The sequence below is a fragment of the Anoplolepis gracilipes genome, chromosome 4 (genome assembly GCF_047496725.1).
Source record: "Anoplolepis gracilipes chromosome 4, ASM4749672v1, whole genome shotgun sequence".
Classification (NCBI taxonomy): domain Eukaryota; kingdom Metazoa; phylum Arthropoda; class Insecta; order Hymenoptera; family Formicidae; genus Anoplolepis; species Anoplolepis gracilipes.
In genome coordinates this window covers 4,055,567-4,083,471 of record NC_132973.1, presented here as the reverse complement: position 1 = coordinate 4,083,471, position 27,905 = coordinate 4,055,567, and the positions used below count along the sequence as shown (strand labels likewise).

General features: G+C 31.5%; 2 protein-coding genes across 9 annotated transcripts; one reads left to right on the top strand and one right to left on the bottom strand.

Annotated features, from left to right (window-relative positions):
- Positions 1-311: 311 nt before the first annotated feature.
- Positions 312-27,905, bottom strand: Ubr3 (Ubr3 ubiquitin ligase). Of its 4 annotated transcripts, none has more exons than XM_072891489.1 (28): positions 26,929-27,905; positions 25,211-25,424; positions 24,832-24,960; positions 24,184-24,449; positions 23,796-24,040; positions 23,495-23,612; positions 23,000-23,406; positions 22,754-22,909; positions 10,284-10,465; positions 9,839-9,981; positions 9,559-9,701; positions 9,192-9,358; positions 8,869-9,112; positions 8,511-8,667; positions 7,523-7,822; positions 7,225-7,371; positions 6,909-7,063; positions 6,345-6,825; positions 6,027-6,172; positions 5,754-5,900; positions 5,302-5,610; positions 4,944-5,172; positions 4,576-4,779; positions 4,078-4,346; positions 3,489-3,845; positions 2,996-3,127; positions 2,743-2,882; positions 312-2,517 (listed from the first exon to the last, which is right to left on the bottom strand). In XM_072891489.1, exons 1-28 carry the CDS (start codon positions 27,167-27,169, stop codon positions 2,400-2,402), a joined length of 5,946 nt encoding a protein of 1,981 aa, XP_072747590.1. In that variant the 5' UTR covers positions 27,170-27,905; the 3' UTR covers positions 312-2,399. The 4 variants fall into 4 exon arrangements, with proteins under 4 accessions (XP_072747590.1, XP_072747591.1, XP_072747592.1 ...); XM_072891490.1 differs by having other exon boundaries at positions 6,345-6,807; XM_072891491.1 differs by having other exon boundaries at positions 7,598-7,822.
- Positions 11,893-22,449, top strand: Orion (chemokine-like protein orion). 5 transcript variants are annotated; one of them, XM_072891496.1, is made up of 9 exons: positions 15,389-15,505; positions 17,422-18,049; positions 18,668-18,809; positions 19,147-19,287; positions 19,410-19,627; positions 19,995-20,215; positions 20,318-20,556; positions 20,649-20,778; positions 20,960-22,449. In XM_072891496.1, the coding sequence occupies exons 2-9, from the start codon at positions 17,546-17,548 to the stop codon at positions 21,291-21,293; spliced, it is 1,929 nt and encodes a 642-aa protein (XP_072747597.1). In that variant the 5' UTR covers positions 15,389-15,505; positions 17,422-17,545; the 3' UTR covers positions 21,294-22,449. The 5 variants fall into 5 exon arrangements, with proteins under 5 accessions (XP_072747594.1, XP_072747597.1, XP_072747595.1 ...); XM_072891494.1 differs by having other exon boundaries at positions 15,442-15,599; XM_072891495.1 differs by having other exon boundaries at positions 15,444-15,599; positions 17,429-18,049.

The window sequence follows — 27,905 nt, the reverse complement described above, 5'->3', positions numbered from 1 at the left end:
GATCTTGATTTTAATGATGACAGATTTGTTCATCAATTCTCATTTTTTAATATATATCTTTATAATAAAGATTTAAATTAAAATTGAATATAAATGTGAAGATCACATGTATATACATATAATTATATTTATTTATTAAAATTAGTCAAACTTCTTAGTCTAATTTTTTAAATTCAGTTTATATTTCTGATCTCTCACTTTCTTCTCTTTCAAAGATTTAGTTCACGAAAATTATTGCTACCAGGTACTATTTTTAATAAAGAAAACTTGAAATTTATTAAAAATTTCATTAAAAAATGTAAGCCATAAGATATGTGTAAAATACTTTATGTATCTCTATTATTCTGTTATCCTTCAAAAACATTCAATGTACAAATTATTTAACAGACGATATGTCGTAAATTAATGTCTCATTTAACATATGTTATAGTAAAAAAAAAAATCACTCAAAGAGATAACTTCTACATTTAAAGCGAATTTTTCGATTCGAATTCCGATGCTATAGATTATTATACAGTAAGTTTTCTAATAATTCTGAGAGAATTTTCCTTAAAAATGGCGAAGCATGCATAATTATCTGTGATAACTGTAAATGTAGATTTATTAATTATAATGATGATTAATTATAGATTAATTATGATTTGGTGAATATAGATTTAAAATAATTTTTAGTAGTGCAGCAATTAATTTTAATTAAATCATACATTACTTTAATTAAATTTTTAATAATGTATGAATTTGTCCAATAATTTTTAATAGTTAAACATAAAAAATATATTTTCGTTATATATTAAATCCAAATAAAAATTTTATCAAAAAGCAAAATTTAGAAATATGCAGAATTGTGTTTATATGAAAAAAAAATCTATAATATATAATCTATATATATATATATATATACATTATATTTAGTCTATAATTATGTACACTTATAGACTATAATAATTATATATAATCACATATTTAACTATTGATTTATATTATGAAAATAAAATATTAAAACGTAAATATTGTTTTCACATATCTATAGCATCAAAGAATCTGAATTGAAATTCTTTACGTGCATAGTTTCCGTGACTTAATAGTAATATGTATAACAAAACGTTAATTTTAATACTTTTTTCATATTATTGACATTGAATATAATGGATCACAACTCTATACTGTATTCCGAAACAAGAAATTATTGATTTTATTATCGTGTCATGCGCTTTTTTTCATGTGGTAAAAATTTTCGATCGACATTTAATGCATTCTCGCATCCTTTATTTTCGTCTTATAGTTTTGCATTTCTTATATCATAAAGATTAAATATATTTGGGGAGGTGTAAATAAAATAGTGTATTTCTGACTATATATAGATTCTAGTATCTTTGTCGTCAGGCTTAAATACAGATCTAAAGACATCAGTCTTTGACATTTCTTTCCTTCATCATTCTCATACTTCTAACAATAATCTTGTTCATATCAATTTTAATTATTTGGAAAATTAGTGTATTTTATACATTAATACTAAAATATAAATATTTGTGAGAAAATTGCGTTTGTTTTACATACATGTATCTGCAAAGTGCTTGAAAGAGAAGTAAAGAAATATAAATCCAAAATTATTATGCATTTCCATAACGAGATTCAATTACTCGAAACAGTATACGAGTTTTATCTTTTGCAACTATTATCACTTAAATATTATTTTCTTCTACAAAGTAGAAATCCTACATACTAGATAAGTACTTTTTTTAAATTATTAGGACGTGTTTTATATATGTATATACAGGGTATGCATTTCATTTTAATCTTTTCCATAATAATCACCAAAATTAATGGCTATTAAAAAAATAACTCATTAAAATTATTTCATTTCGTCTATTTGTTAAATAATTTGAAAAAGAGATGTAAGCTTTTAATGCGATTTTTTTCCAGTAACCATTTGTTTCAGAGATAATTACGCGGAAAGATTAAATTGAAAACGGTCCGATATATATTTAAATAAAATGTACACATTTTTATAATTTGAGAGCATTGTACATAAAATTTCTACATAAGTAATATGCTCTATTCAAGTTACACGTGACTATATGAACAAAATTTATTCTTTTCTTCAGATAAGTGTGTTTTTTTATAATACTTTCATTTGTCATTTAGATGCCTACTATATTTATTCGATTGAATAATAAATATATAATATCTATTAAGAGCGATCTATTTTTGTTAGTCTCTAAAGCGCGCGGACATTACTGCGAAAAGGCGAGGCATTTTGCGTGAGAATAATTGCGGGAATCACGAGAATAATATAGAAAAAAAAAAAAAAAAAAAAAAAGAAAAGGAAGGTGGGGAAAAAGTCTTCTTCGATTCTGCGATTAAGAGCGGCGAGCAATGTGTGATAACATCGTGAGGGGTCACAGAGCATCGCGATGCCACACCCATGTTTTCTTCGTATGGTCAAATCGATGTGCCAGCCATTGTTGTTCCAGTAGTTGGTACCTGTCCTGGCTAAGATATAGGGGTTTGCCACGTCTGTAATAAAATTATGTAATAATGAATGTGATATAAAACAATATACACTAAATAAGATACTATTTCTATTTTTAAAAATTTAATTAATTGTTATATGAGAGAGAAAGACTTAATGCTTTGACAAATTGTATCTACATTATTAACATAGATATAATTTGTAAACACTTAATTGTTTTATTGCTTATATCTTGTTTCTTTTAATATTTTATAATGAGTCGTCCTTACTTTAGATCTCTGTCTTCTTCTTCGAAATCATCGAGGTATAAAGATCCCCACAAACACGCTCGTCGACCGCGTATCACGATAATGTAAGTCGAAGTCACTACGAGATAGATGCCAGTTCCACCCCCACAATCGATTGAATGCTAAAAATATATTAAAAAATATAAAATTTGTATAATTTTTTTACAAATAAATCCCCTATTTATTTTGCAGATAATATTTTACATTTTCTTGCGCATGTATAAAATGTGCTTACCTGAATAGCTTCGCATGTATTTAACTGTTTGCAACAGTTTTGTTTGAGGCACACGATAGTGCCGCACAACAAACAGATGCTAATTTCCTGCGGGACAGAATGACATTGGCTGCACTGCCGCTCGTGATAGTACTAAAAAAGAGATATAAATAATGTACTTAACTAGAGATAAGAGCAATATATGTGAATAAAAATATGTGTAAATGTATATATGTACTCTATATGTACAAATAAAAATAATATAAATATAATAAATATATAAAGACACACAAAGCATAATACAATATTTAAATCTTAATTTAAACTCTATATAGAAACTTTATATATATAATATATATATATATATATACATATATATATATGTATATATACACATATATATATATATATATACACACATATATATATATATATATATATACATATTAATCATCGGCTTTGTAATATCCTTAAACGCAAAGGATAATTAATTAATTTCTAACTACTGGATTACCGTAAAGATCTTTTCGTATTCCCTCGGAAGACTGAGCAACTTCGGCGCGTGCCAGGATATATGCTGCTGCGTGACAAGGTCGCGGGCCGGTTGATGCTTCTGCCAGTTGTGAAGAAATCTGAGCAACTGTTCACACCAGAAAAATGGCACTGAAACACTCGCCTCTGGTTCCTGCCAGTTCAACGCCACCGTTGAGTCGAAACTGTCCCAACTCATGCCCTCCGTGACCAGCTCCAAATAGTACACCAATCTCACAAACTCGCTCTGTGACGTTCTAATTAGTGGTAACGGCTGCTCGTACAAGTGATAACGCAGCAACGATGCCACTCGCAGAAATGGCAAACATAACGACTGGATCTAAATGTGGATCAATCATCAGAGAAATAAATAATACATATATTAATGGCGCACTTGCCTACAGCAAGTTTTTAATCTTTTTCCAAAAATTACTATTGTTTAATTATCATATTATGTAAATGTTTAAAGAGAGTTTATATCTTGTAACAAATTAATATCTTAGAAAATATTATTAAAAAAAAAAAAAAATATTTACAGATTAAAATTGTATTATTCAGTTTCAAACATATACTTGTTGTTCAACGCAGTGCGTTTTCACTTTGGCATAAGTGGGCGAAGATGATGTAGATGGTTCGTCGTCATCTGTGTCGGAATAAAGCCCGCTTTCGTTAAAATTTTCGATAATCTCGGCCAATATGGTCTCTGAGGGCGTGGTGGCGCAGCTATATTTCCTCTTCAAGATTGTGTTTCGTTCGGCTTGCGAGAAATTACAGCTTATCTGAATTATCACTTGATAGTACAGCAAGTTGTAAAGGACCTTTACCACGCCCGAGAAGTATGCTATGAAAAAAGGATACATTAATTTATTCACTATTTGATTACATTCCGGATATGCGCCACGCAATTTTGATATAGTTTAAGAAAACGATTCGTATAATAATTTGTTTTTGTCTTTAATATAACTGCAAATATAACTATAGTGAAGAACCCTATTTTTAATTAATCAGAGAATATTGCAACGTAAAGCGTGAGCGCAAAAACTTTATGTATAATGTTGAAACGCGCATACTTTGATCTAGGTGCAGCGGCAACAACAATATAAATTGAATGAGCATAGCGGTCGGGTCTCGCAGGAGTAAAGGAACTTCTCTCTCGTACGGTGTTAAGGCCGGCTCTTCTATTAGCGGTATACCAGATAGCTGCTGCCACACATGATGCACCGGCCAAGTAACCAGTACACGAGCGTGCATCGCTAAGACGTGAAGGAGCGCAACTGAAAGAAAAAGATAAATATTTTTTTGATTATAGTATTTGTACAAATGTAGATTAATATAACAAACATACTAAATACATATGAAAAGTAAATAAAAGAGCAAAATGAAATATCAATTGATTATCGATTGATAAAATAATGATTGTCAAAAGATGCTAACGTACCTATGCAATCGCGTTTAGGCGTCAGAGGTATCGTGGTGGGCGGTGGAACGCACAACGATCCGCCACGCTGCACGAGTTCGATCTCAAAATTAGTTCGAGCTATTGACGTTACAAAAAGGAACAAGCCTTGGTGACTAGGGTTTTGACTCTTTTGCTTATATTTTAGATGCGTGCAACTCGTCATATCCTCCATCGCTTTTCCCATCGCGATAGCCAGATTCGAAGAGACCTGTAAATAACGAATATACTCAACAAATGTATGTTTAACATCTTAATTCTATCGAAATAAGTTATTCGAAATATAATGAATAAAAAGTCCATGAATAAAAAAAGAAATATATCATATGTATATATGTACCGGATTTTGTTGTATCTCTTTGAGGAAAGTATTCAGATCTGCGAATATGGTCTTTGTGGAAGCGTGACGAGATCGCACCACTGCTGAGCATTCACCTAATTGCGGCGATAATGGCAAAACAGAATTGGCCAACTGTCGACAGAGTGGACACAAGTACTCTCCTCGGTCCACTGCTACACTTTGTTGCCGTTGCTGACCACGAAGAGATTCCAAATAGGATTTTAAGCAATCTAAATGTAGATGGTGACCGCACGTTTGTACGTGGACACCGCCTTCCCAACCTAGATTCAGTGAGATTAGCCACGAAAGCTGCAAGATTACAAAATATACCATATTGGAAATTGTAATAAAGGAAGATTTATAATTTAAATAGATGAAAATTTGTACAAGACTGTAAGTATAAAAAATACATTGTATTATTATATGCATGTGTGTTATATCTATTCGTTTACCTCGTCAAATAAACGATTCATTTCGTCCATTCTGTGGTTAAAATAAGCCCCGCGAGTATTTTTCTTTGATATAAATGGATCCTCATCAGATGTGGGAAGAACTAGTCTATCTGCTTCCTGTCGTTCGTGGCCGATGATACTAGTTGCCTATATCAAGAAAATGTATACATACTAATTTAGATAAAATATAAAATTTTAAATATCTATTAAAATATCAGTTTGTGATAAAAGATAATAAAATGCTTCGATGATTAATACAAAAAAATTTATTACCTGAACTAACACGACAAGTCCCATTGGCTTGTCCTCGCTGCTAGGAGTAGTTTGATTACATATCACACAATCGTATTCCTTTTTACTAGTTAATTTAGTCGCGTTTTCCTCTTGATCCCAGTCCATTCCAGATGCACCTGCTTCGTCTATAAAAAAATGAGATAGACATTTAATCAATGTAAGTAAATAAATAATTAAATCAAAGCTTTTTAATTTACTTTTTGTTGTTTGAATAAAATATCACAAATTAACATTACAAAATTATCTGTAATAATTCATATACACTATTTATATGTATAATGTATTAATTTATTTTACCAGTCTTCATCGCTTTCTCCATAAATTGTTTCTGTTGATTGGCAAATTCCGCCATTAGCTTTTGCTGTCTCTCTTTCGCCCTCCTTCGTCGCTCTTCGCGTTCACGATTCTCCCTTTCGCGCTGCTCATCTTCCTCGCATTCCTGCATACGGGGCCACAATTTGTTCCTAGTCTCAATAATGGTTTGTTTGCACATAGGATCTAAATCCGCTATTTTTCTAAGTAGCTGCGATATGAAGAATGGCCCGTCGCCAATCCGCGAGTCGCTCGATGATGAAGACGACACGAAAGAACTATTACTGCTACTGCTACTGCTGCTACTGCTACCGGCTTCGTTGTCCGATATTATACTCTGTTCAGGATTGTAGCTGTCCGGTACGCTCGACAATTGAGAATGTAACTTCAATAGCAGGGAAATTATACTCTCTCCCACCTTTACAGTTTGTGGTTGCATCGATCCAGCCTGAAAGACATATGAGTACTTTATAAAAACAAACATGAATTGTGTGTGCAAAAAAAATATATGCATATATGTAAAAAAAGGTATATATTGTATTATATTACCTGTGGCTCTCTTCTTTTAAAATGTTTATGAGGATTTGATGTGGATGGAACAATTTCTGTAGTCCTGTAACTAGCTGGCTGTGCCGCGACTATCTCATTTCCGGCCATAACAGCCAGACGTTGAGGAGCAGGTGGTAACGCAGGTTGGCCGCCGACTACATCAAATTATTAGTAAAAAACCATCATACAAAATAAACAAATTATTATAATTATAAACTGTCATGTATGCATTAAAATTTATTAGAATAAAACTTATTAAAATTAAAACTTTTTTAATGAAAAATATATAAAAATATTTTAATAAATGTGAGCATACTATTTAGTGAAGGGGGTGATTCGATTTCTATAGTTATAGATTCTTCCCCAGGTGGTAAAGGTCTTTGCAAAATAATCAGGTCATCCTCGCTGTTACTACGGGGTATAGCAACGATTCTATCTTCAGGTACAATCAAATCATCTCCCACTGTAACATAATAAAATATTAACAATATTGTGTATATTTAGGTTACTTCTAAGGAAAAATTTATAAGCAACATATTGAACAAAATCATATAATTGACATTACAAATGTCTGATAAAATATATTTTATATACAATATAACATTTTTAATTACTGAGAGATAAATGTCTTCTTCCAATCAAAGATGTATATAATGCTACATATAATCTATGTGAAAATTCTTGCTGACCACTTGTTGATGGTAAAGCTGGCAAAGTAGCACTTTCGAATGATGGTAGTAAAGCTGGTAGAGATGTTGCGCTCGCATTCGATACGCCACTGTCGTCTCTCACAGTGTCTACAGAAAATCCTAAAAGCTCCAGAGAACTGTCTGCACCATCATCGGCACCATCATTCAGCATTAAGGATGTTGCCACTTCACCCATTTCTCCTTGAATCTCCCATTCAAACTCACCTAATCATTATTAAATACATTAACAAATGTTTAAATTATTTTATATATCAGTACATTGTTAAAACTCAGATTATCAGATTATTTGTATCATTTTATTATATTGTATCGCGATATATTAAATATATTGTCATATCTGCATTATCAGTCGTTTTCTCTTGAGTTAAATTACATTTATAAAAAATTATACTGAGATTTGTTTTTAATACAGGATATTTCATTTAAAATGTTCTAATTTGAAATTATAATAATAAATTAATATAGCAGTGTATTTCGTTCTATATGTCATATAATATGTCAACTGTCCGCCTAAGTACCGGTAGTATACGACAGCGTTACCGGAATCTGAGCATCGGTTCAAAATAGAACCTCTGGTGGGAAGGGTGAGCAACCGTCTCCCCCAGGAGAGTGGGTTTTAGTGGGTAACGTACGGTGAGCAGGGATTATTACGCCCGTTCATCATTGCACTCAGTCCCACATAACCCCTAGGCTAGCCCAGAGATATGCATGAAGCATTTCCACCCCTCTTAACCAGTAAAAAAAAAAAAAAAAAAAAAAAAAAAAAATTGAGTCACATGTTATCACTTACGTGGTCTATATTGTCAGTTCGTGATACGTCACGTACCTCCGAAGAGATAGTGAAATAAAAATAGAGAATTTCAAATAGGACACCTTGTATAATTGTACTCACTGTCCGAGCTGTTCGGCTCTGACTTTTGGACTAGAATTACTCGAGGTATTACTGTCCTCAGATTTTCGGACAAACTGTCGGTTTCGTACCATCCACCTAAGTCCATATCCTTTATTACACGAGGGTTGCAACCAGTGTATTGACATAAAGGATTTACCTAGAAATGGTTATCATTATATAAATTAATCAAATAGATGTAGATTTAAGATCTACAAAAAAAAGAGTTGTAAAATAAGTTAAAAAAAGGAATAAACAATAAATCATTCTTGCTTATTTTTTATTTTATTACATAAATTAAAATACCTGAAAAATATAAATAATTCCAAATAATCTAAAGAATTTTAATAAAGTTACTCACAGATTTATTCGGTGAATCCGCAGTAATCACCGCCATCTCCAGAAGATAAATAGCTAACGCCATAACGTGCTCCGAAATATTATGCCCGTTCACAGCCTTATACAGTATTATCAGGATCATAGCATGAAAGACCCTAGTGCGTAAAACGATCCGGGGATCGTCGTAATCCGACGATACTGGAGCGGGGTGCCTGAATGGCGGCCAAGGAGTAGCACTGTTTTTCAGTTTGCCGGATTGCTTTACACTACAATGGAAAGATACATTTAATTCAAATAGATCATTCTCTAAATACAGACACATATATTCAACTGAAATAAACATACTATTCCGTAAAACGATCCATGGATATCTGGAAGTCTCTTCTGTGCACCGCTCGTAATAGAACATGCAAAGGATCGAAGAGCTCGTCCCATACCAGAGGTTTTGGCCCGTACATACCTTGCTGCATATTGCCACTCGCTTCAAGATTCGGAGCTCTATATTGCGCTACCTATAAACATGTTGCACCAACAAAGCAAGTGAAATTAAAACCATAGTTTAAAATTAAAGTGTAAAATTAGAAAAAATCTATTATATCGAATTTAATGCTTGAAATTTATAAAATTGATGGAAAATTGTGATATATAATAGAAAAACATTAAGGAGATTAAAATGAAGTATAGATAAAACACGATTTATTAACAAACTTACATCAGCCAGGACAGATTCAAAGTCTCTGTTTTGAGTAGTTCCACAGCGTTCCGGCATCAGTTCCATTAGTTGGCTATGCGTCTTATCACCCATACATAATAGAGTAACCATTTCAAGACGAGACATCTCGGGATCCGATAAACCTGAAAAGATAAAAATATAAACGGCTTAATGTGAGAGAATATCGCTTTATTTATATATTTTTTTCTATTACGCTTTTATAAAACGTTTAGTAAATAATTTTTTAAAAAATCATAAGAAAATTTAATTAAAATCTTACCGAGATTCGTTCTCACGTTGACCAGTGTAGCCAAGAAGGTTAAACAGCTCTCTAACATCGGCGTATCAGGATACTCGCCATCAAAATATTCATTTTGTGGAGCATCGTACAAACATAAACTCATCCATTCCCTCACGTGAAATCTATACAGATTTTAATAAATCAAATAATAGTATGTACATATTTACAGAATGCAAAGTTCTTAAAATTATTTTTGCTTACACTTATAATATAAGTGTGTTATAATTATAAAGACATAAATTTATTGTAATTTATTGTAATTTAAAAACTCGCAATTATTGAAAAAATATATGAGAAAAGCATATTTTACTTCTGTAAAAGAAAATCAAGAATTATAGAGATTGAATAATTATATATTATGGTACTTGATTATAATTATGTTGTTAAGATTTGATGCAAAAGTAAATGAAACAAAGGACATTACTTTTCAATGATGGTTTTCAGGAAGATATCCGGCAATAATTTTGTGGCGCAAATTTGTAACAGATACAAATCTGCGTCTACCATAGAATTGCAGAAGTTACACTGAATATAGGTCATAGCCTGGCCTTTTATTTGCAGTCCGTTGCGAACCCACAATCCATTCAAGATCTCATAGAAAGCCACCTGAAAACAAAAAAAAATAAATAATTAAATATAAATATTTAAATAAATATTTTATTTTATGTAGAGAGAGAATCAATCTATCATTTATATTTATATTGAAAATATATATCTTGATATACGATATATAATATTAGTATCAGATATTCAACAACTCAATAGCTTTCTGCAAATTTTTTTTATATTTAATGAATATTGTAACAATTATAAATATCCTTAGAATTCGAAAAAAGCTGTGAATAACATATCCTCAATCTCCAATTTCTTTTTCAGTATTGTTGTTAAATTGTGCTGAGACAAAATACATTTTTTGATGACACGTTCGAAGTTGAAGACATATAAATACGTTATGTAGATCTAATCGTGTCCGCTTCATATCTCGTGTAACATACAGGATTTAAGCCAATCGCACACAAACTTATATAAGAGAATACAAATACATTGCATAAGCATTTTTTTATATAAACATGCATGACAAACTTTTATACAGCTAACTGACTTATTTCACCTCTGATGCAGCAATTTATAATATTTATGTTAATGATTTTTCTTTATTAACAATTATCGTGGCTAATATATAATAAGATTTAATATAATTTAATGTGTTTCATATTTTTTCAGGAAAAATGGATTTTCTCGAAATCGAAGGAAAATTATTAATTTACGAGAAAAAAAACTAATTTTTTATACATATTACGTAAATATAGTTGAAAAATTTATTGCATCTCTTTTTAATCAATTATTTAATTAATTATTTAACAGATTTCACCAAAACACTGCTTATAAATTTTAGAATCTTAATCCTTATTTTTTTAATTTCAGTGAAACTTGTTCTTGTATTTATTTGTGTTTACAATATTTTTAAATGCATCGTTTTTTAAAATTGTATTATATATTTATTATTAATTTATATATATATTTTTTTTCAAATATTTTGCTAAAAATATTTTTCAAAATTCTCTCGAATTGTAAGCCAATTCGGATTGCGTACAGTGACCTCTATTCTATACTGGAAGGGGTAGTCCTTTGTTTGAAAATACAGTCGACCTCTTATCCTATGACAAAAAATCCTCTCATGCTACGACCACGAAAGGGGAATTATACCCCCACTCTCAAATTTTTGTCGTAGGATCAAAACTTTAAGAGGAAGATTCTGGACCGAAAATGTAGAATAAGAGATCCGACTGTACAAAGAGCGAGAGGGAAAAAACGGCCATCTCTCTCCTTGTTTAGCAAATTCTGATATAAAATGTATTTAAAATGAAATGTATGTACATAGAATGTACAATAAATGTATGCAATATACACATTCACATTGCGGGGGAAAGAAGATACGAAGCAGGAACGCAACTAAAACGAACAAACTCATTCCATTCACATACCGCAGCTGCGGGATATCCCCTACCATATTCCATATTGCCTTTCTCAGTCTGTTAACGGTCGTCTCGTTCAGCCTTCGGTCTTTAGTCCCGGCGCGTTACCGTCACCAACAACAGCAGTGTTCGATTTTATTCATTGTTTCGCGTCGCGTGTTCATCTCGAAATGGCCAAGTTTCGGGTAAACGTGACGCTGGTTCTTGTACTGGCCCTGATAAACACTAGCTGCAGCTTCGACATCAGTCTGAATGATGCATTGGACTTGATTAGGCTGGGTCGCGAGACCGTAGTGGAAATATTGGAATCTTGGGAGATGATCCGTCCACATGCCTCTCAGGAGTCAGAGAGCGATTTCTTATTCGTGAAGAGGATGGAAAAGGAGTTGCGCCAGCGTATCGACCGGGTATCGGAAAAAATCGACGACTATCAAGAACGGATGGAAATTAAGACTGACACGATCCTGACGCAGTTGCTGCTGCAATTGCCGTTGCAAAACAGACTAGACGAAAGTCTGAGAGAGCTGGATCACTACATCGGCCAAGTACACGGATTGTACAGCATATTCGAGATGTATGTAAATAATACGGACAAATATGAGAAGTACACGATGGTACAGTTCGCGAAATCCTGCGTATCACCGAGATTGGGAGCACTTCCAGACGTTCTCAAGTCAATACACAGGCTGATGGTGCCATCCGAAAATCAACTGTATAACAGAAGTATTCTCGTACTTTTGGCCAATCAGATGCAGGTAGGTCGGATGCAGTGAAGCTGCAATTTGTGAAGATTCGATTGATATTAAATAACTTGATGAATAAATATAAATGGTTCCTAATCCTTTTTCTTTGGGAAAAATTAATGTAGCGTCTATTTCTCGATTTCCTCGAGAGATTTAATTTTTGATATGCCGACTTGCTTCATTTTATTCGTCGAAACATAGATTAAGTTTTCAATATTAATATTAATATTCCATTTACTTTTATTTTAAAATATTTGCATATTTTAAAATATATGCTAAAAAATGATTTGCATCCTAAAATGTGTGATAAATAAAAATAAAATATATCAAGCGAAATCATCTCATAAGAGAAAGTTTATATCATAAAGAAATTTTGTTGACATGTCATACTTTCATGAAAGCTATCGTTTATTGCGTTATATCTAATTGTAAACCTGAATGCCTTGGACTATAGATTAAATATTCTTTCAACTGTGAAAAATATACATTGTAACACATAAATAAATAAAACGCTTATCAATGATTGGAATAATCGCAGACATGTGTAGGAAAAAATTATTAAGATTATAAAGATTATTTTAAACAGGTACAAAATATTCGCTTTATATTATTCTCTCTATATGTGTTATTAATTATATTTATCATTTTATTTATCTATATCTATAGTTTTATTTTATTATATATCACATATTTCTTAATCTATATTTTCAATTTATTTTTTAAACTCATTATTGCATATATTATTTATATTGTATAAAAAATTAGCACTAATTTTATTATGATTTCTCTCAACTAATTACATTCATTATTTGTTTTATCATTTTATTATTGTGCTTATCTTTTATTGTTTTATTTGCTGTTACCTTTATTGTTTTTCTTCATTATCCAATTATATTATTTATCGTTTGTTATCACGAACAAAGGGTGGTGCGATAATTACATATGCGTAGGCATGCATCTAAATAACGGCCCGTGAAAGTGTTGAAAGAACACGCGATAAAACAGGAAGAATCGTCATCGGCATTGTTCTCGGCATACGTACTGTCTGGGTAAACTTGTGTCAGATTGGAGAGAGAAGTCATATTATGTTATAATACAGAAATTAACCGCGAGTCAACGTCATACGTAATTGTGTCACGAATAAGCAGAATCCATTGGAGTGGAATCCGGTTGGAGAATAATTTAGATTTCAGGCGACAAAGCGCAAAAGTGAACATGAATGATACGTTGAATTACGACGAGCTTGCACATCCCGTGTTATAAAGTTACGAGTAGCGATAACACATCGTAACGCGAACCCCATTGTATCTATTAAGCACGGGCGGGTATTAGGTACCAAGAAGTGGTATCGCACTTTGGATCAAGTGACTGACATGAGGCTCGATATACTGCAATTTTATTCGTGATTTTATTCGTGAAAAAAGAAAAAAAAAAAAAACATACATCACGTCACCGGAAGTCTGTCATTTTTCGATATCCTTTCCGGACTACGCGATAAATAACACGAATCAGCGAAAATCATTCGATTATAAGGTCGTGGCAAGTTAATTGACATAAGAATGTGTACGAATTATAGTGTGGAATTTATTTCCAAATCGTCTTAAATTCGTACCAAAAAATATAGAAATTTTGATTGTAATTATATATTAAATCGCTCTTTAGAGTTTCTTACAATATATCATTATCTTCAATCTGAAATTAAGTTTTCTTGAATGGAAATGCGAACTCATTAATAATTTTCGAATAATCAGTAATTGAGAATGAACAATTTTTGCAAACTAAGCTTCAGAGAAAACAATAAGTGGGCAAACCTATATTCTTGAATAAATTTTAAATTTTAATACGTGAGATTTAATTGCAAAAATATATAACTTTGAAGAGTTACGTTATGTAAATTATAATTGAATAACGAATTATCTAATGCGCAATATATTTGTGTTAATTTTCTATATATAATTTATAATTTTCTTATATAATTTTCCGATATTTTTATGTACAAAATCTTTTAATCTTTCATGTAACATTCATCATCATTTCATGATCAATTTTCGTATATAATATTAATATCATATAATTGTTAATATTGTTAATACACAAACTATTAATGTTTATTAATATTATATAATTATATTCAAATAAGTACAGTCGAACCACGTTAATTCGAATCCTATCGAAAAGGGAATAGAAAATAATTCGAGTTATCGAGTGTTTCGAGTTACCAAGTTTTCGAATCATGGAGACGTGAGAAAAAAATTATTATTATAGGGTCTTTGACAGAATTTAATTTTTCCCTGTTTATTATTCAAGACGTCGACTCAAGAAACGTTAGTAGCAGTATTACTGACAATGAGACTTGTTACTGTCGTTTGTTCACACATTTAATTGTATTTAATTTAATTTTAGCGAACGGGTGAAGAAAAAAAGGAGAAGAAAGAGAAGGAAGATAATGCAGAATCTTTTTACTTTAAGTTATAAAGATTTTGTTGATCAAACTTCAAAATGCAATATTTGATCTCTATATCTCGAAATAATTTGAATTGTAGAAATAAATTAAGATAGCTAAAAAAAAAAAAAAAAAGTTAATCTCCTATTTTTCTTCGATTTATAAAGATTTTTTGTAGGGAATAAAATTCGAATTATAGAGGTTTTCAAGTACGAGATCAGAGTTCGACTGTATATATTATAATTTCTGCTAAAAGTAATTTTCATGTAAATACTTTCGCATCAACTCTCGCGCTCTTGCGAGTGTGAATACATCGAGTTTGTGAAAGGAGGGACATTACGAGTTCGGTACACGTAAACGATGGGGAGAACTCGTGGGGGCCGGAGCTGGATAGAAGACATTGATGCAAAACGCACAACTCAGTCGAGTGCGATCGGCCGATCGGTGAACGCGTGTGTTGTAACAGTGTTGTGTATATGTATGTGTGAGTATGTTGCTCTTGTGGTCTCGAAACGCAATATAGCGGGGAGATCGTGTCCCGCATTCCACGAATACAGCACGAGTGACACGTCAAAAAGGTGCTTTGTCGACGAACTTGTTGACAAAACTTTCCTTTTTTTCAATAAACTTTCAAGTTGTCTTCTTAATAATCGTATACACAAAGAATGTGTTAATTTGAACGCCAGAGAAATGAATTAGGACGTGTTATATAAACGTATTCTAACGTTTGAACACACACATACACACAAATTAATTCAAATTCAATAAAATGTCGGAAAAGTGTTTAAGAGATATTTAAAATTGCGTCTTAAAATTTGTAAAGTCTTCTCTAAAGTCTTAAATTTACGAAATCTTTTAAATAGCTTTTGGAGTTTTTGTGTTGTTTTGATGACATTAGAGGTTAATGTTAAAAAATATTTGAAAATTAGAATGATCTTCAGGATTTTAAAATCTTTCGAAATTTTTGTTGTGTCTAAGTGTGTCTTAATCTTTCTCTATCCGTCTGCTTGGATGTTTTATTTGGCCATTACTGCGTTACATTTACTGGTCATTGATTGATAATAAGACAGACAATTATGTGTCTGTGTTATATAAATGATAGTGATTATTTATGTTGCTCGCGAACATGAAACATTAAAGTGAATGTCGAACGATTAATTGAAACGAAATGGTCGACTTTGATCCAGATTTAGGGACAAATTCCATCTTCCTAATTTGTTTCCCCTTATAAGCGACTGAAATTTACTTTTTAAGAAATATTCGTGACATTTTTTACAACTATGAGATCTTATCTCCCTATCTTTAATTAAAGAGATGACAAAAGACATGAAAAATATCGATATAAATTTATTAAAGATACTCTGCTTTTTTGTTGGTGTTTTTAAAAGTTAATTACTTATAAACACGTAACTATCAGCTTGGCAATGAGAGCCATATGCAAATGTTAATGCGTGAATTTCTTTAGAAAATTAATTCTTTCCGCGAAATTTGAATCATGCACAGGGTCCATATTTCACTTAGTGTATTTACCAAGAAATAGATTCTCATTTTTGAGAATTCTATAATCCTTCTTTAGTCCCCTAAAGAGATGTAGAGGAGAAAAAATATCGGGGCGAAGTCCCGTTAATTACTTATGTTATGTATAAAAAATGTTTTAATTTATCATTTTAAGTTTTCTATTTTCAATACATATTGACATGTACAAAAGTTTCAAATTTTTAATGCTAAACATAAATTAATACGGAATACGTATTCATACTTTTTATGTAATCATTGCATGATGAGTTTCATAGTTCCTTGAAATTTAAGAGTTTAGAATTGACCGGAAGTTATAAGGTAAGAAAAAAAGAAGACGAGAAATCTTTGCGAAATATTCCACGACATTTTTGCGGTTAATATGAGTGGTTATTTAATCCATGTTATTCATCGGAGGAAAACAGTGTCACCCACTAGTTTCCTAGTCGTTCTAGATTATGCAGTAATGCGTCATTAGAAGCCCCTTCCCTCTCTTTCATGTCATGACCCTCCGACCATGATCATATACATCTTCCCGCTCAGTTAATAACGAACTCACTGATGCGTAAAATTCGTATGGTTTTATCTCGCGAATTATATCGAAAATATAATCTATAATTTTAATTATATATATGTATGTATGTATAATAAACACATACAATAAACACAATAATAAATAATAAAAATATTAAATAATATATAATATTAAATAATATTAAATAATAATAATGAAAAAAGTTATTAATAAAAATATATATAAATAATAAATAATAATGTAAATAATAATATGTAATAAATATAATAAATCTATCAAAATGATTTATAACACTATTCCGATCTTTGATTTTCGTTTTTTTTTTTTATTTTTACGCATTCTATCTTCAGATATAAGGCTTGTCCGAGATAAACAAAGAAAGAAACTGACAAGTGAACTGTAAAGGTGAATTCTATTAAGTGAATTACAAACACGTGACTCATCGTCGAAGGTCCGACTCCAAGAAGAAGGAGAATGAGATACCTCACGTGTCTGCTAATATTGGGAGTGTTGGCTGCAACCTTCGCTGTGATAAAAAATGACGCGTCGACGGTTGACTTACTAAGACAGACCCTGTTACATCTGGAGAAGGAGCTGAAGAAAGATCTGACCGACGAACGTAAATGGATGAACGTCGAAGAGCAAGAAAAGTATTTGTATCTGATCAAGGCATACAAGAAATTCGGCAACCAGGTGGACGAACAATTTCCCTTGGACCGACAGAATCACCTGACCTCCTTGGACTCTCTGTGGCTTTGGGCCCGGACGCAGTCCGAGGTCAAGAATGTCAATGGCCTGTACGGGGTGTTCAGACAGATGCAGCGCGAAATTGTCGAGTTGAATGCGCCGATCAACGTTAAGCAGCTGGCGAATTTCGCCGAGACAATTTTACGAGATCCAAACGCCGCGATCCCGAGGGCTCTTGATCGTATCGCGAATCTAATCGTAAACGAAAAATTGTTCATCGCGGCTTTTCAGGTATCTAGCCGAAATAATTGCACATTTCCTTATGGGCCCTGTCTACTCCAACAGTATGAAAAGTTGATGATTTTTAGGAATTTTTTTTTTTTAATATAGGGGATTGATCTTCTTGACGTTTTATATATGTTTTTAAAAGTATATATTTTTTATAAATGTCAAAACATGAGTAAAACATCAAAAAAATCAATTTTTAATACTCTTGAAAAAATTTCTAAAAATCATCAATTTTTCATATTGCTAGAATACTGGGTCCTTAAAGATTTTTTGCAAAAAAGAAAAAATTTCAAGCATATAATGAAAATGTATTTTTATTATTCGAGATATACTTTTCTCGAATACACTGGGAAAAAATAAATGTTTGTGTGTAACAGCACAAGTAGATATTAGTGATTTAGCAATATACTTTATAATAAATGCTAGCTTCAATTATTTTTAGAATCTTATATAGATATCGACAAAGTTAGTAAAAACAAAATAATGTCAAAGATTTAACAAAGATTTACAAAGTGATGCGTTTATTCTCGATCATAAATAATTATTTTTGAATGCTTCAATTTACATAAATATACTCGTTAACGTCTCCGAAAGATTTGTAAAGTGTTTTTGTACGTACAGGAAGCGTCGCAGCAAATATGCAATGAGATGCAATCGCCGCAGCAACTGCTGTACAATTTGTACAATACCGTGGCACTGACGGAGATCAAGGGTTACACTATGATTCAATTCTCCTATATGCTACTTCGTCTGTACAACGAAGGTACTTGGTACCAATGATTACGTTTAAATATACGCCCTATATATAGCATTTTTGACATCACACGATCCACTATACAATTAAGATCAATTTTACCGAGCTCGTATATTCCATTTAAAACATGATTGCATGTAAATAGATGTTTCAAATTAAAAGTTTGAAAGCTATATGTAAGATGGAAGCTTGGAAATTCGATAAAATCATACAGAATAATTTATAAAATTAATCAATTTTTAATTAAATTAATTAAAATTAATTAAAATAAAATTTTGGTCCGAAAAGGCTAATAAATGCACGACCATAATATGTGAATGTATTTAATTCTTTGAATTTAACACAGGGAATAACTTTAACGAAGAGATTCAAACTCTGAAACATCAATATTCGATCAGGACATCCGAGACATTAAGAGCCGTCAAAACCGCAATGGCTTTCGCTCCGAGAGTTCTTTGGAGATGCGATCCGAGTGTACATAAGTTAGGTAAAACCCTTTTCTCAAAAATAAGATAATTTATACAGACTTGTATATATCTCAATTGCAGTATGAATTATAATTTATATATTAATATATATAATTTATATATACGATATTGATTTGTTTAGATGAAACTTATACCGAATTGAAACAGCTGTTTCAAGGATACATCGTAAACGAGGTAGATTTGAACAGTGATAACACATGCAAGGAAAACTGCGCTTATTATGCATATACTAAAGTGTACGGTTGCTACAAGGATCAATTTTGCGCGCAACAACGTCGGTGCAATGGCAAGATATTGCATTGCGAATACATTGATTCCGATATGTGGATCTGTCCGTCAGTAAGTATTTTTAATCTTAGACATATATACATGTGATCCCGTTTAATTTATAAATTGTGTATCACAGAGAAAAAGAAATCGATTCAAGTTGAATAAGTTTAAATTGTACAATACAGAGAAAAGTAGCTAGAATATAATTTAAGAATAATTTAAAACTCAAGCTTATAGAATGGAAGGATTAAAAAATTAAAATTATTATCGAAAAATTAGTATCTTTAGATTAGAAAAAATAATTTAATCAAAAGTAGAGAAATTATTATGAAAAAAATACTCTATGAAGTCTTAAAATTAATATCATATACTTAAAGAAAAGAAATACAATACGAACGATCTTCTAATTATTAATTCTAATATTCTGTCTATTTAGGATAAAAACAGTAATAGACGATATGAATATATTGAATATGAAAATGGTCTCGTTTACGGAAACAAAACCACGTGCCGCAGAGGTACAACCAAGGTTGATAGCTGGTGGCGATGGCTTTTCTGGCATTGCAGTTATTGCTTTTGCTATTGCGACGATCATAATTCGAGCTCCGATCGTTATTTCAGTCTCCGATCCGTGATGTCCGATATCGCGAATAATAGGTAAGAATTGTATAGCCGATTCAATGAAAAAAATTAGTATACTTAACAGAATTTTATGAAATGTAATATAAAATTAAAAATATAATATCTACTCATTGACAGAGTTATAACAGGGATAAGATTAAAGAAGATAAATCAGATTATTCATATACAAATCCAAGAGGGTCAATTACTGTCACGTGGAGCGATTAATACATCCACGACTGAATGGCAACCAGTCGACGCCTTTTCGATTATGGACGTTAACGTTAAAAGCGGAATTGATTATCATAAACTCGTGTGGGAAAAACGCGCTTTGGACCTCGATGATTTACAATCGCCGCAAGATCATCTCCTGACAGGTAATTTGAAAAATCGTTCGTAATAATATAATAATATATTGAACACAATTATATATATATATATATATATATAACAATAAAATCTGATTTAGGTATTCGATTCCGAATGGTTGGAAGCCGTCTAAACTTGGAAATAATGATGACTCCGTTCAATTTCACGTCCGGATTATTAATCCAACCCGAGGAAAAGACCTTTTGGCATAGCAATGACATTACTGAAAGGTATGAAAGTCTCTCGCTCTCTCTCTCTCTCTCTTTCTTAGTTTAAGTTTTCACAATTTATACAAATTTTAATGAGGTATTTATAAATATTCGCCATATTAATTAACTTTTCTATTAATTTACTTTTCTATCAATCTAAAACTCAATTTTTCATTGTCAACATGCATATTTGTACTTTCAGAGCCGAACTGAAGTTTATCGAACCCGACATTCCGATTCGCAATTCCATACAGAATGTACCAGATTCCGCGATGAATCAATATCTAAACTTCGCACCTAGTGATCGACGAAAGGACGTGTCGCAGAGCACGATTCCCTTCCTCGATGTTCAACCAATCATACCAAACCCGCCTGTACCGATCGCGGGCGCTGGTATCTTTCACAAGGGTAAAAAGGGTTCAGGCGGGTTCGCCGCCCTGAAATTGATTACCTACGACTTTGCACCGCATCTGCAAGTCGACCTACCATCAGCACCACCGGTTCTCGAGACCCCAAACGAAATAACAGCCGCGTAGAGAATTTTTAATTTTTTTCATCGAAATAACGCAATTTAAGAACCTGTGATTTATATATATATATATACACAACATATTATATATATATATATACACACCAAGGACACCTCAACGAATAGGTATCAAAGTGTACGCGAAAGCACAATGTATCGAGTTTCATATGAAATATTGGAGATCGGAAGTTTTAGTTCTATGGAAAAAAATAAAATTTTTAAAAAATAAAGTAAATATAACGCGAGAAAAATCAGTATTGATATACAAAATTTAACATGCAAGATACATAAAATGATATTGAAAATGTTTTTCTTTCTAAAACTTGTCTTGCAATTAAGACTAATTACATTTAAGTTTCTATTTTTCTGTAATTACATTTGAATAGAGATTTCCTTTCATTAATTTTATTAAACTAATTATTAATAAGCTCAATAAATCAATTATGCGTTTACTAGTAGTGTATTGTGTATATTTCAAATCAATAATTTCAAATAATTTCTAATAATTCATATCAATCTTGAAGTTGTAACAGCTTTATTTAAAAATGTTAAATAATCGATTTATATCAAAAAGTATTAGAAATTATAAGATGTTTTTCTAAATTAAAAATATAAAATAACTTCATAAATAAATTGAAATTATAAACATAAAACGTAAAGTTTTAAAAATGATTGGAATTGGAATTTATCATCAAATGTATGAATTAGATTCCTTCGTTTTTTTTCCATTAATATTGACAATTTTTTGACGATTTGAATTTCATATTGCAAGGGTTTGAAAAATTAAGTATTTTTAGCAAATTTTTACCATTTCCTTTGCACAATTCGATTTCATTACCATTAAAATATGTTTCACAATTAAGATTCACAAGATTATAACATAAGAAAATATTTCATTTTAGATTTAGGATTAGTATTAACACAGTATATATTACATGATACTTTTTTTATTATATTGCAATTTTATGTAAAATGGTTTTTGTTAACTGTCTTCCAGATTTAGTTTATAGCTTCGTAGCAGATATTATTTAGAATTATTGTATAGTCAACTATGTAATATTTTTATATTGTATATGAACTTTTCTTTATCTTTCTTTTCATGTAACTATAAATGCACCCAAGTCTTTCAAAATAAATTGCCATAGTGACAAAGGTCATATTTACATATACGTTAAATTTTTGCAAATAATATATAGCATAGTTTGCAAGTGCTGTTAATTGAAAGTTTCTTATTTAAATTATTAATCCTTCGCAAATTGAAATATATATATTTTAACAATTGTTTTCATTAATCTAACAATATCTTATCAAATTTAAATTAAATTAAATTAAATAACTCATTTTTTTAAATGTAAATTTCAGTTTTAAGGATTAAAGAATATATTTTTAAAAATTATCAGTATTAACCATATACCGTGGAATTGCGAAGGATCAATGGAAACGAAAAGAACAATGAAAAGTACTCACTTGCACTCGCAGTGGATGCATCATAAGAAGATGTAACATGTCCGTGGGCGGTAGTAATTTACGCAAAGTCGCTTCCTGTTGTCTAATTGCTTGACACATGAATACGGCGAGATATCGGTGAAGCGGCAGATGAAATGACACTTGCAAACTATCACTCTGTAAAAAAGTAAAAAAAAAAAAAAAAAAAATTCAAATAATTTTCTAACCCAATATATGCACAGAACACGAACAAGAATTCACACTTACCACGTTTGGATGATTGTAGTTCACCGCATCTAGCCAATTTCGCAAAGCAATGAGACAAAAATTAATCACTTGTTGACTTAATTCCGCACTTTCGGGTCCTCGAAGATGCGATACTAAGGCCCACATTGGATATGCACTAGCCTCTAATTCTGCGCTAAACGCTGCGTAATAAGTGTTGGGTTCGAATTCAACATGTTGGCTCAACTCTCTCTGGTTGACATTCATGCCTTGAAACATTGACAAAAAGTCAAACCACATTTTCAAGAGAGTTTCATCCTTCATGAATCTGACCGCGACTGGTTTATGTGAGAGCACATTGTTCAAATCGGACACTAATGGCCAGTAACAATGTTCCTTCATCACTTGACGTCCACAATCCACGACATAATGGATATTATTATCCGGATCTGAAATAAACCTTTCTTTTAATTTTTGTCCTTTGACTTGGATTCATACACTTTGATCCATTCTGTTTTAAAAACTGCCTATACATACCATGCAATGTGTTTTGAATGATTATTTTGCCCATCATGTATTTCAAACTGATAACCATAACGTGTAACAATTTCAACTGATCAACCATCCTTAACGCTAGTTTCTCGTTACTAAACAGCTGGTTTTATAAAAATAAAAAATTAATAAGTCATAAATAAATAAATAAATAAATAAATAAATAAATATATATATATAAATATTCTAGATGAAAATCTTATTTTCATGTAATACAAAAATTAGAACTATAATTAATTAAATATCAGCGATATTCTTATCTGTTATTTAAGTTTAATAAAATTACCTGTACGCTAACATGTACTACTCTATTACTCAACGTGTCGGGATCTGTGGAACGTTCGAGCATCATAGAGATTCTACTATAGTGTAACACAAAGGCGCGAGTTAAAGCTTCCTTATAATCAGGATCTGGCAACATGTTCAATAGCAGACAGACCAATTTTTGCGGAAATTCGTAAGCAACCGTCCAAAACATCAATTCCTCCAAGAATGTGGTGTGCTCCAAATGTTCTTGAAGCGACACACATCCTGAAACGAAGCAAATCATGTTATTAATGTCATTATGGTGTGTATACAAATTGTTCTATGTTTTTTATTGTGTTAGAAATTATTATTAAAGTTATAGAAATTTTCATAATAGCAAACCTAAAATTAAATCTAATAAAATTTACCTTTATATTCGTCGGGTGGTTCCGGATTCGGTAGCGATTTTACGGCATGTTGATATATTTTATTGCTATCTTGACAATAGTTAGCGTACTCGGATAGTCCCATTAAAACCGAAGAATCCATGAGACCTCCGTACTTTTGCGGATTCGTAAGAGCTGATGTCATAACGTGTCTCATTAATGCACCCATGTTGTTCAAATCGAGCAACATGGTCAAATATGAATCCGCTTCATGTATAGCACCTCTATAATCTGGTACACCCATTTTACTAAAATGTGCAAAACAGTATTAAATTATTAATACTATTTTATTTACATACATTATTGCAATTTTGTTTCGATATTATTTTAATTGAAGATCTTATTAGTATGTATATGTATATAAAATAATTTAGAAATGACTCCAAAAATGTTTCATGTATATTCTAAATCTCAAAATTAGGAAAGAATCCTAATAAGCATAAATTAAGCATTTCCTATCTTAAATGTAGCTACTTTAAATTTAAACATTATATAAGTTTAAGCGTTATATAATTTTGAACTATATATATGCAAGCTATTATAAAGTATCAATTTATGTTATGCGAGATTAAAAATATATCATTGGTCAAAATTGTAATAATAGTTTTTGTAAAAGTATAATGTCCATACCAATTCTCGCGTAAATGTTGTATAAGTCGAAGAATAATTCTGGGCATCATTGCCTCGGCTACACACATCAGATCTGATGGTGCGACTGATTTATTTACAGCTGCCTTTGGCCCGTGCCTATCACAAAATCTGTAACATGAAAAACAAATTAACAACTTATAAAGATATATTTGGCAAATTTTGGTAAGGAAATCTACGGTATCTCATAAAAAAATTTGCTGGTGAATTGTATCATAAAAAAAGAGAAATCAGTAATATTAAAAAAAAATTAAGAAATATATATAGACCAAGTCAAAATGTGTATGTGTGTGTGTGTGTGTGTGCATACAATCCTACAGATTTCCATTACTATATGAGATGTTTTTCATAATTATTTTACCCAGTCTCCTTCATCACAGATGTGTCGCCACAGTCACACGCACCACCTGCTTGACTGAGAAACATGTTGAAATCATGACGATGATGATTTCCCTTTTTGAAGCACTCAGTGCATAAGGACATACAGGGAGATATGCCACATGTACGACAACGATATGCTACAAAATTTGGTGTCCATACTAGACCACAGGTAGTAGCATTATCATAGGTACGTACTGAAAGGAAAGCAAAAATTTAATTAATAGAACAAGTTTTTCTATCCATAATAAAATTATTTTTCTAAAAAATAATTTTGTAAAAGTATATTTCTGTAGTTATGTAATTTATTAATAATGTTTATTGTTTTATTAAAACATTCTAATGCATAAATATAAAATAAGTATAAAATAAATAATAGTGCAAATAATTTGTTTTTAGAATATTTAAAAACCATAGTTAAATTCTTTTTAATAATGTAAATGCAAAACAAGATATAAACAGTAAGCAAATATATCTATAAATAAAATGATGTAATCTACATGTGATACTATATATATAATTATATATATGTGTGTGTGTGTGTTACTTTTGATTTGTATATGCATATATAATATTATTTTTTTTGTATTATTTGTAATATTATTTTATAAAATAAATCTATAAAAATAAATATTTCTTTCAAAAATGCTTTCTTAAAACTTATGTGATATTTGAAACAGAAATTAGAAATGTAAGTCTTGTAACACAAGTTAGGTTAAATTGGTCGACTATAGCTGTAATCCTATACTTGTCTTTTCACAACTATATATTTATCTGAAAAATTTTGCATTGCCAAATACGCAATTTGTCTATCTTTATATCTACCAATTTTTTTTATAAATCCTGTGATATTGTGAATAAGAAAAATGTTAATTGAATTATTTATTATAATAAAAAATATATAGTTCTATCTATAAATTAATATTATCTATAATAATTGTTAATAGCAATTATGATATTTAATTTTGTCACAAGTCATATTAATTAAATGTAAAAAACTAATCAGTTGTTATAAATTTTCATCTGAATCATAAATTTTTCTATTTGAATGCTACATAAAAGTTTTATAACTTTTGAAATATAAAATATCAATATTTAAACAATTATTATCATAATTATAACTATTTTAAATATTGTAAGTTATATATATATATATATATATAAATTTTTATAATTTTATAATTTTTATTATTGCAAATATATATTTAACAAAAATGTTTGATAAAAAGTATTGACAATATTACATAATTATAAATTGCTATTTATCTACATAAATAATTTTTTGTCATCTTGTAACCTTATACTGTATGTTATTTAAACTCTAATACAAAAAATAAACTTTCAATAAGGTGATAGAGTTTCCTGTATAACATGATAATTTTTTATCACAAATTACAAACAAGTGTTTATTGTAACATGTTTATTATAAAACCAATTTAGTTTCACGATATGTGATCGTTAAATAATTAAAAAGAAAATAATTAAAGGAATAAAAGATAATTACAATAGGAATTTTTTTACAAGATGCTGCAAAATAATAAATAGAAATTTCTTATAAGCTTCAAAGTTTTTTGTACACTTGAACAGGTTGCAAAGGGCAATTTTTTTTTCTCTCTGAGAATAATTTACATTCTAAAACAATTTAAAGATGACTTTTTAAAATTTTATCATTCTCATTGTAAAATCATCACGGATATTCACCTGTACTGGCGAACTCGTCGGGCGTGCGACCACCGGCCATCAACCACTTGCACCAGTCGATGGTCTCCCAATCGTCGATCGGCTTGCTAGGATTTAGCAAGACGTCCAGCAACTCGTTGAGATACGAACAGTCGCCGGTGTCCCGACCTGTGGTCAGGCTGATATAGGCAGCCGCACCGCGTTTGCCCTTACCCATTAACACTTGAACGTCGGGCGACGTGTTGCTGGAGGTTGAAGCCATCCTAACCCTGGTCGTCTACCTTAGAAAATAATGTCGACGTACTGTGCTCAAGAATCAACACACTTGAGTTTTACTTATTTCCAAAGCAGAGAGAGAGCTCGCGTATCTGAGGACCGAGTTTGACCAACGGCCCCATATCAGCAGTGAAAAGACGCGTCTTTTCCCTTTGACCTGAGAAACGTCGACGTCGCCGTCGTCGTCGTCGCGACCGCTGCGATTGACAGCATGACAGAGTCGGCGATTCCGCGAGTCGTGGACCTCCGTTAACGTCACGGCGCCACGGTGGTAATCGCGATGGGAGATAAACGGCGATCCGTCCCTCTGGATCTCTTTCGCTAGAGTCTTCCCCGGGCACCGGTACCCCCCCGCGACGACGACGAGTATACCGTACGAACGGATCGCGCTCTCCGGCGAATAGGCGGCCCTACGACGGCGACAAGATACGCGACACGGCTACAGGACAGCACAACACGACACACGGTCGACACCAAACGGATATGGATACGGTATAGATACGATATAACGTAAGGACGGACTATAAATGACAGATCATCGATCAACGAGCCGATCGATCGGGGGATAGAGGAAATTGGCGGACCAAGACGACTAATACGAGACCAGATATTTCTATTGAGTCCCACATCCCACCACTGGCGCGTCCACTGTCCACTGTCCACTTGCTGCTCGCTTGACGAGTCAATCTGATTGACCGAACTGCTTTATCGACGTGGTACGT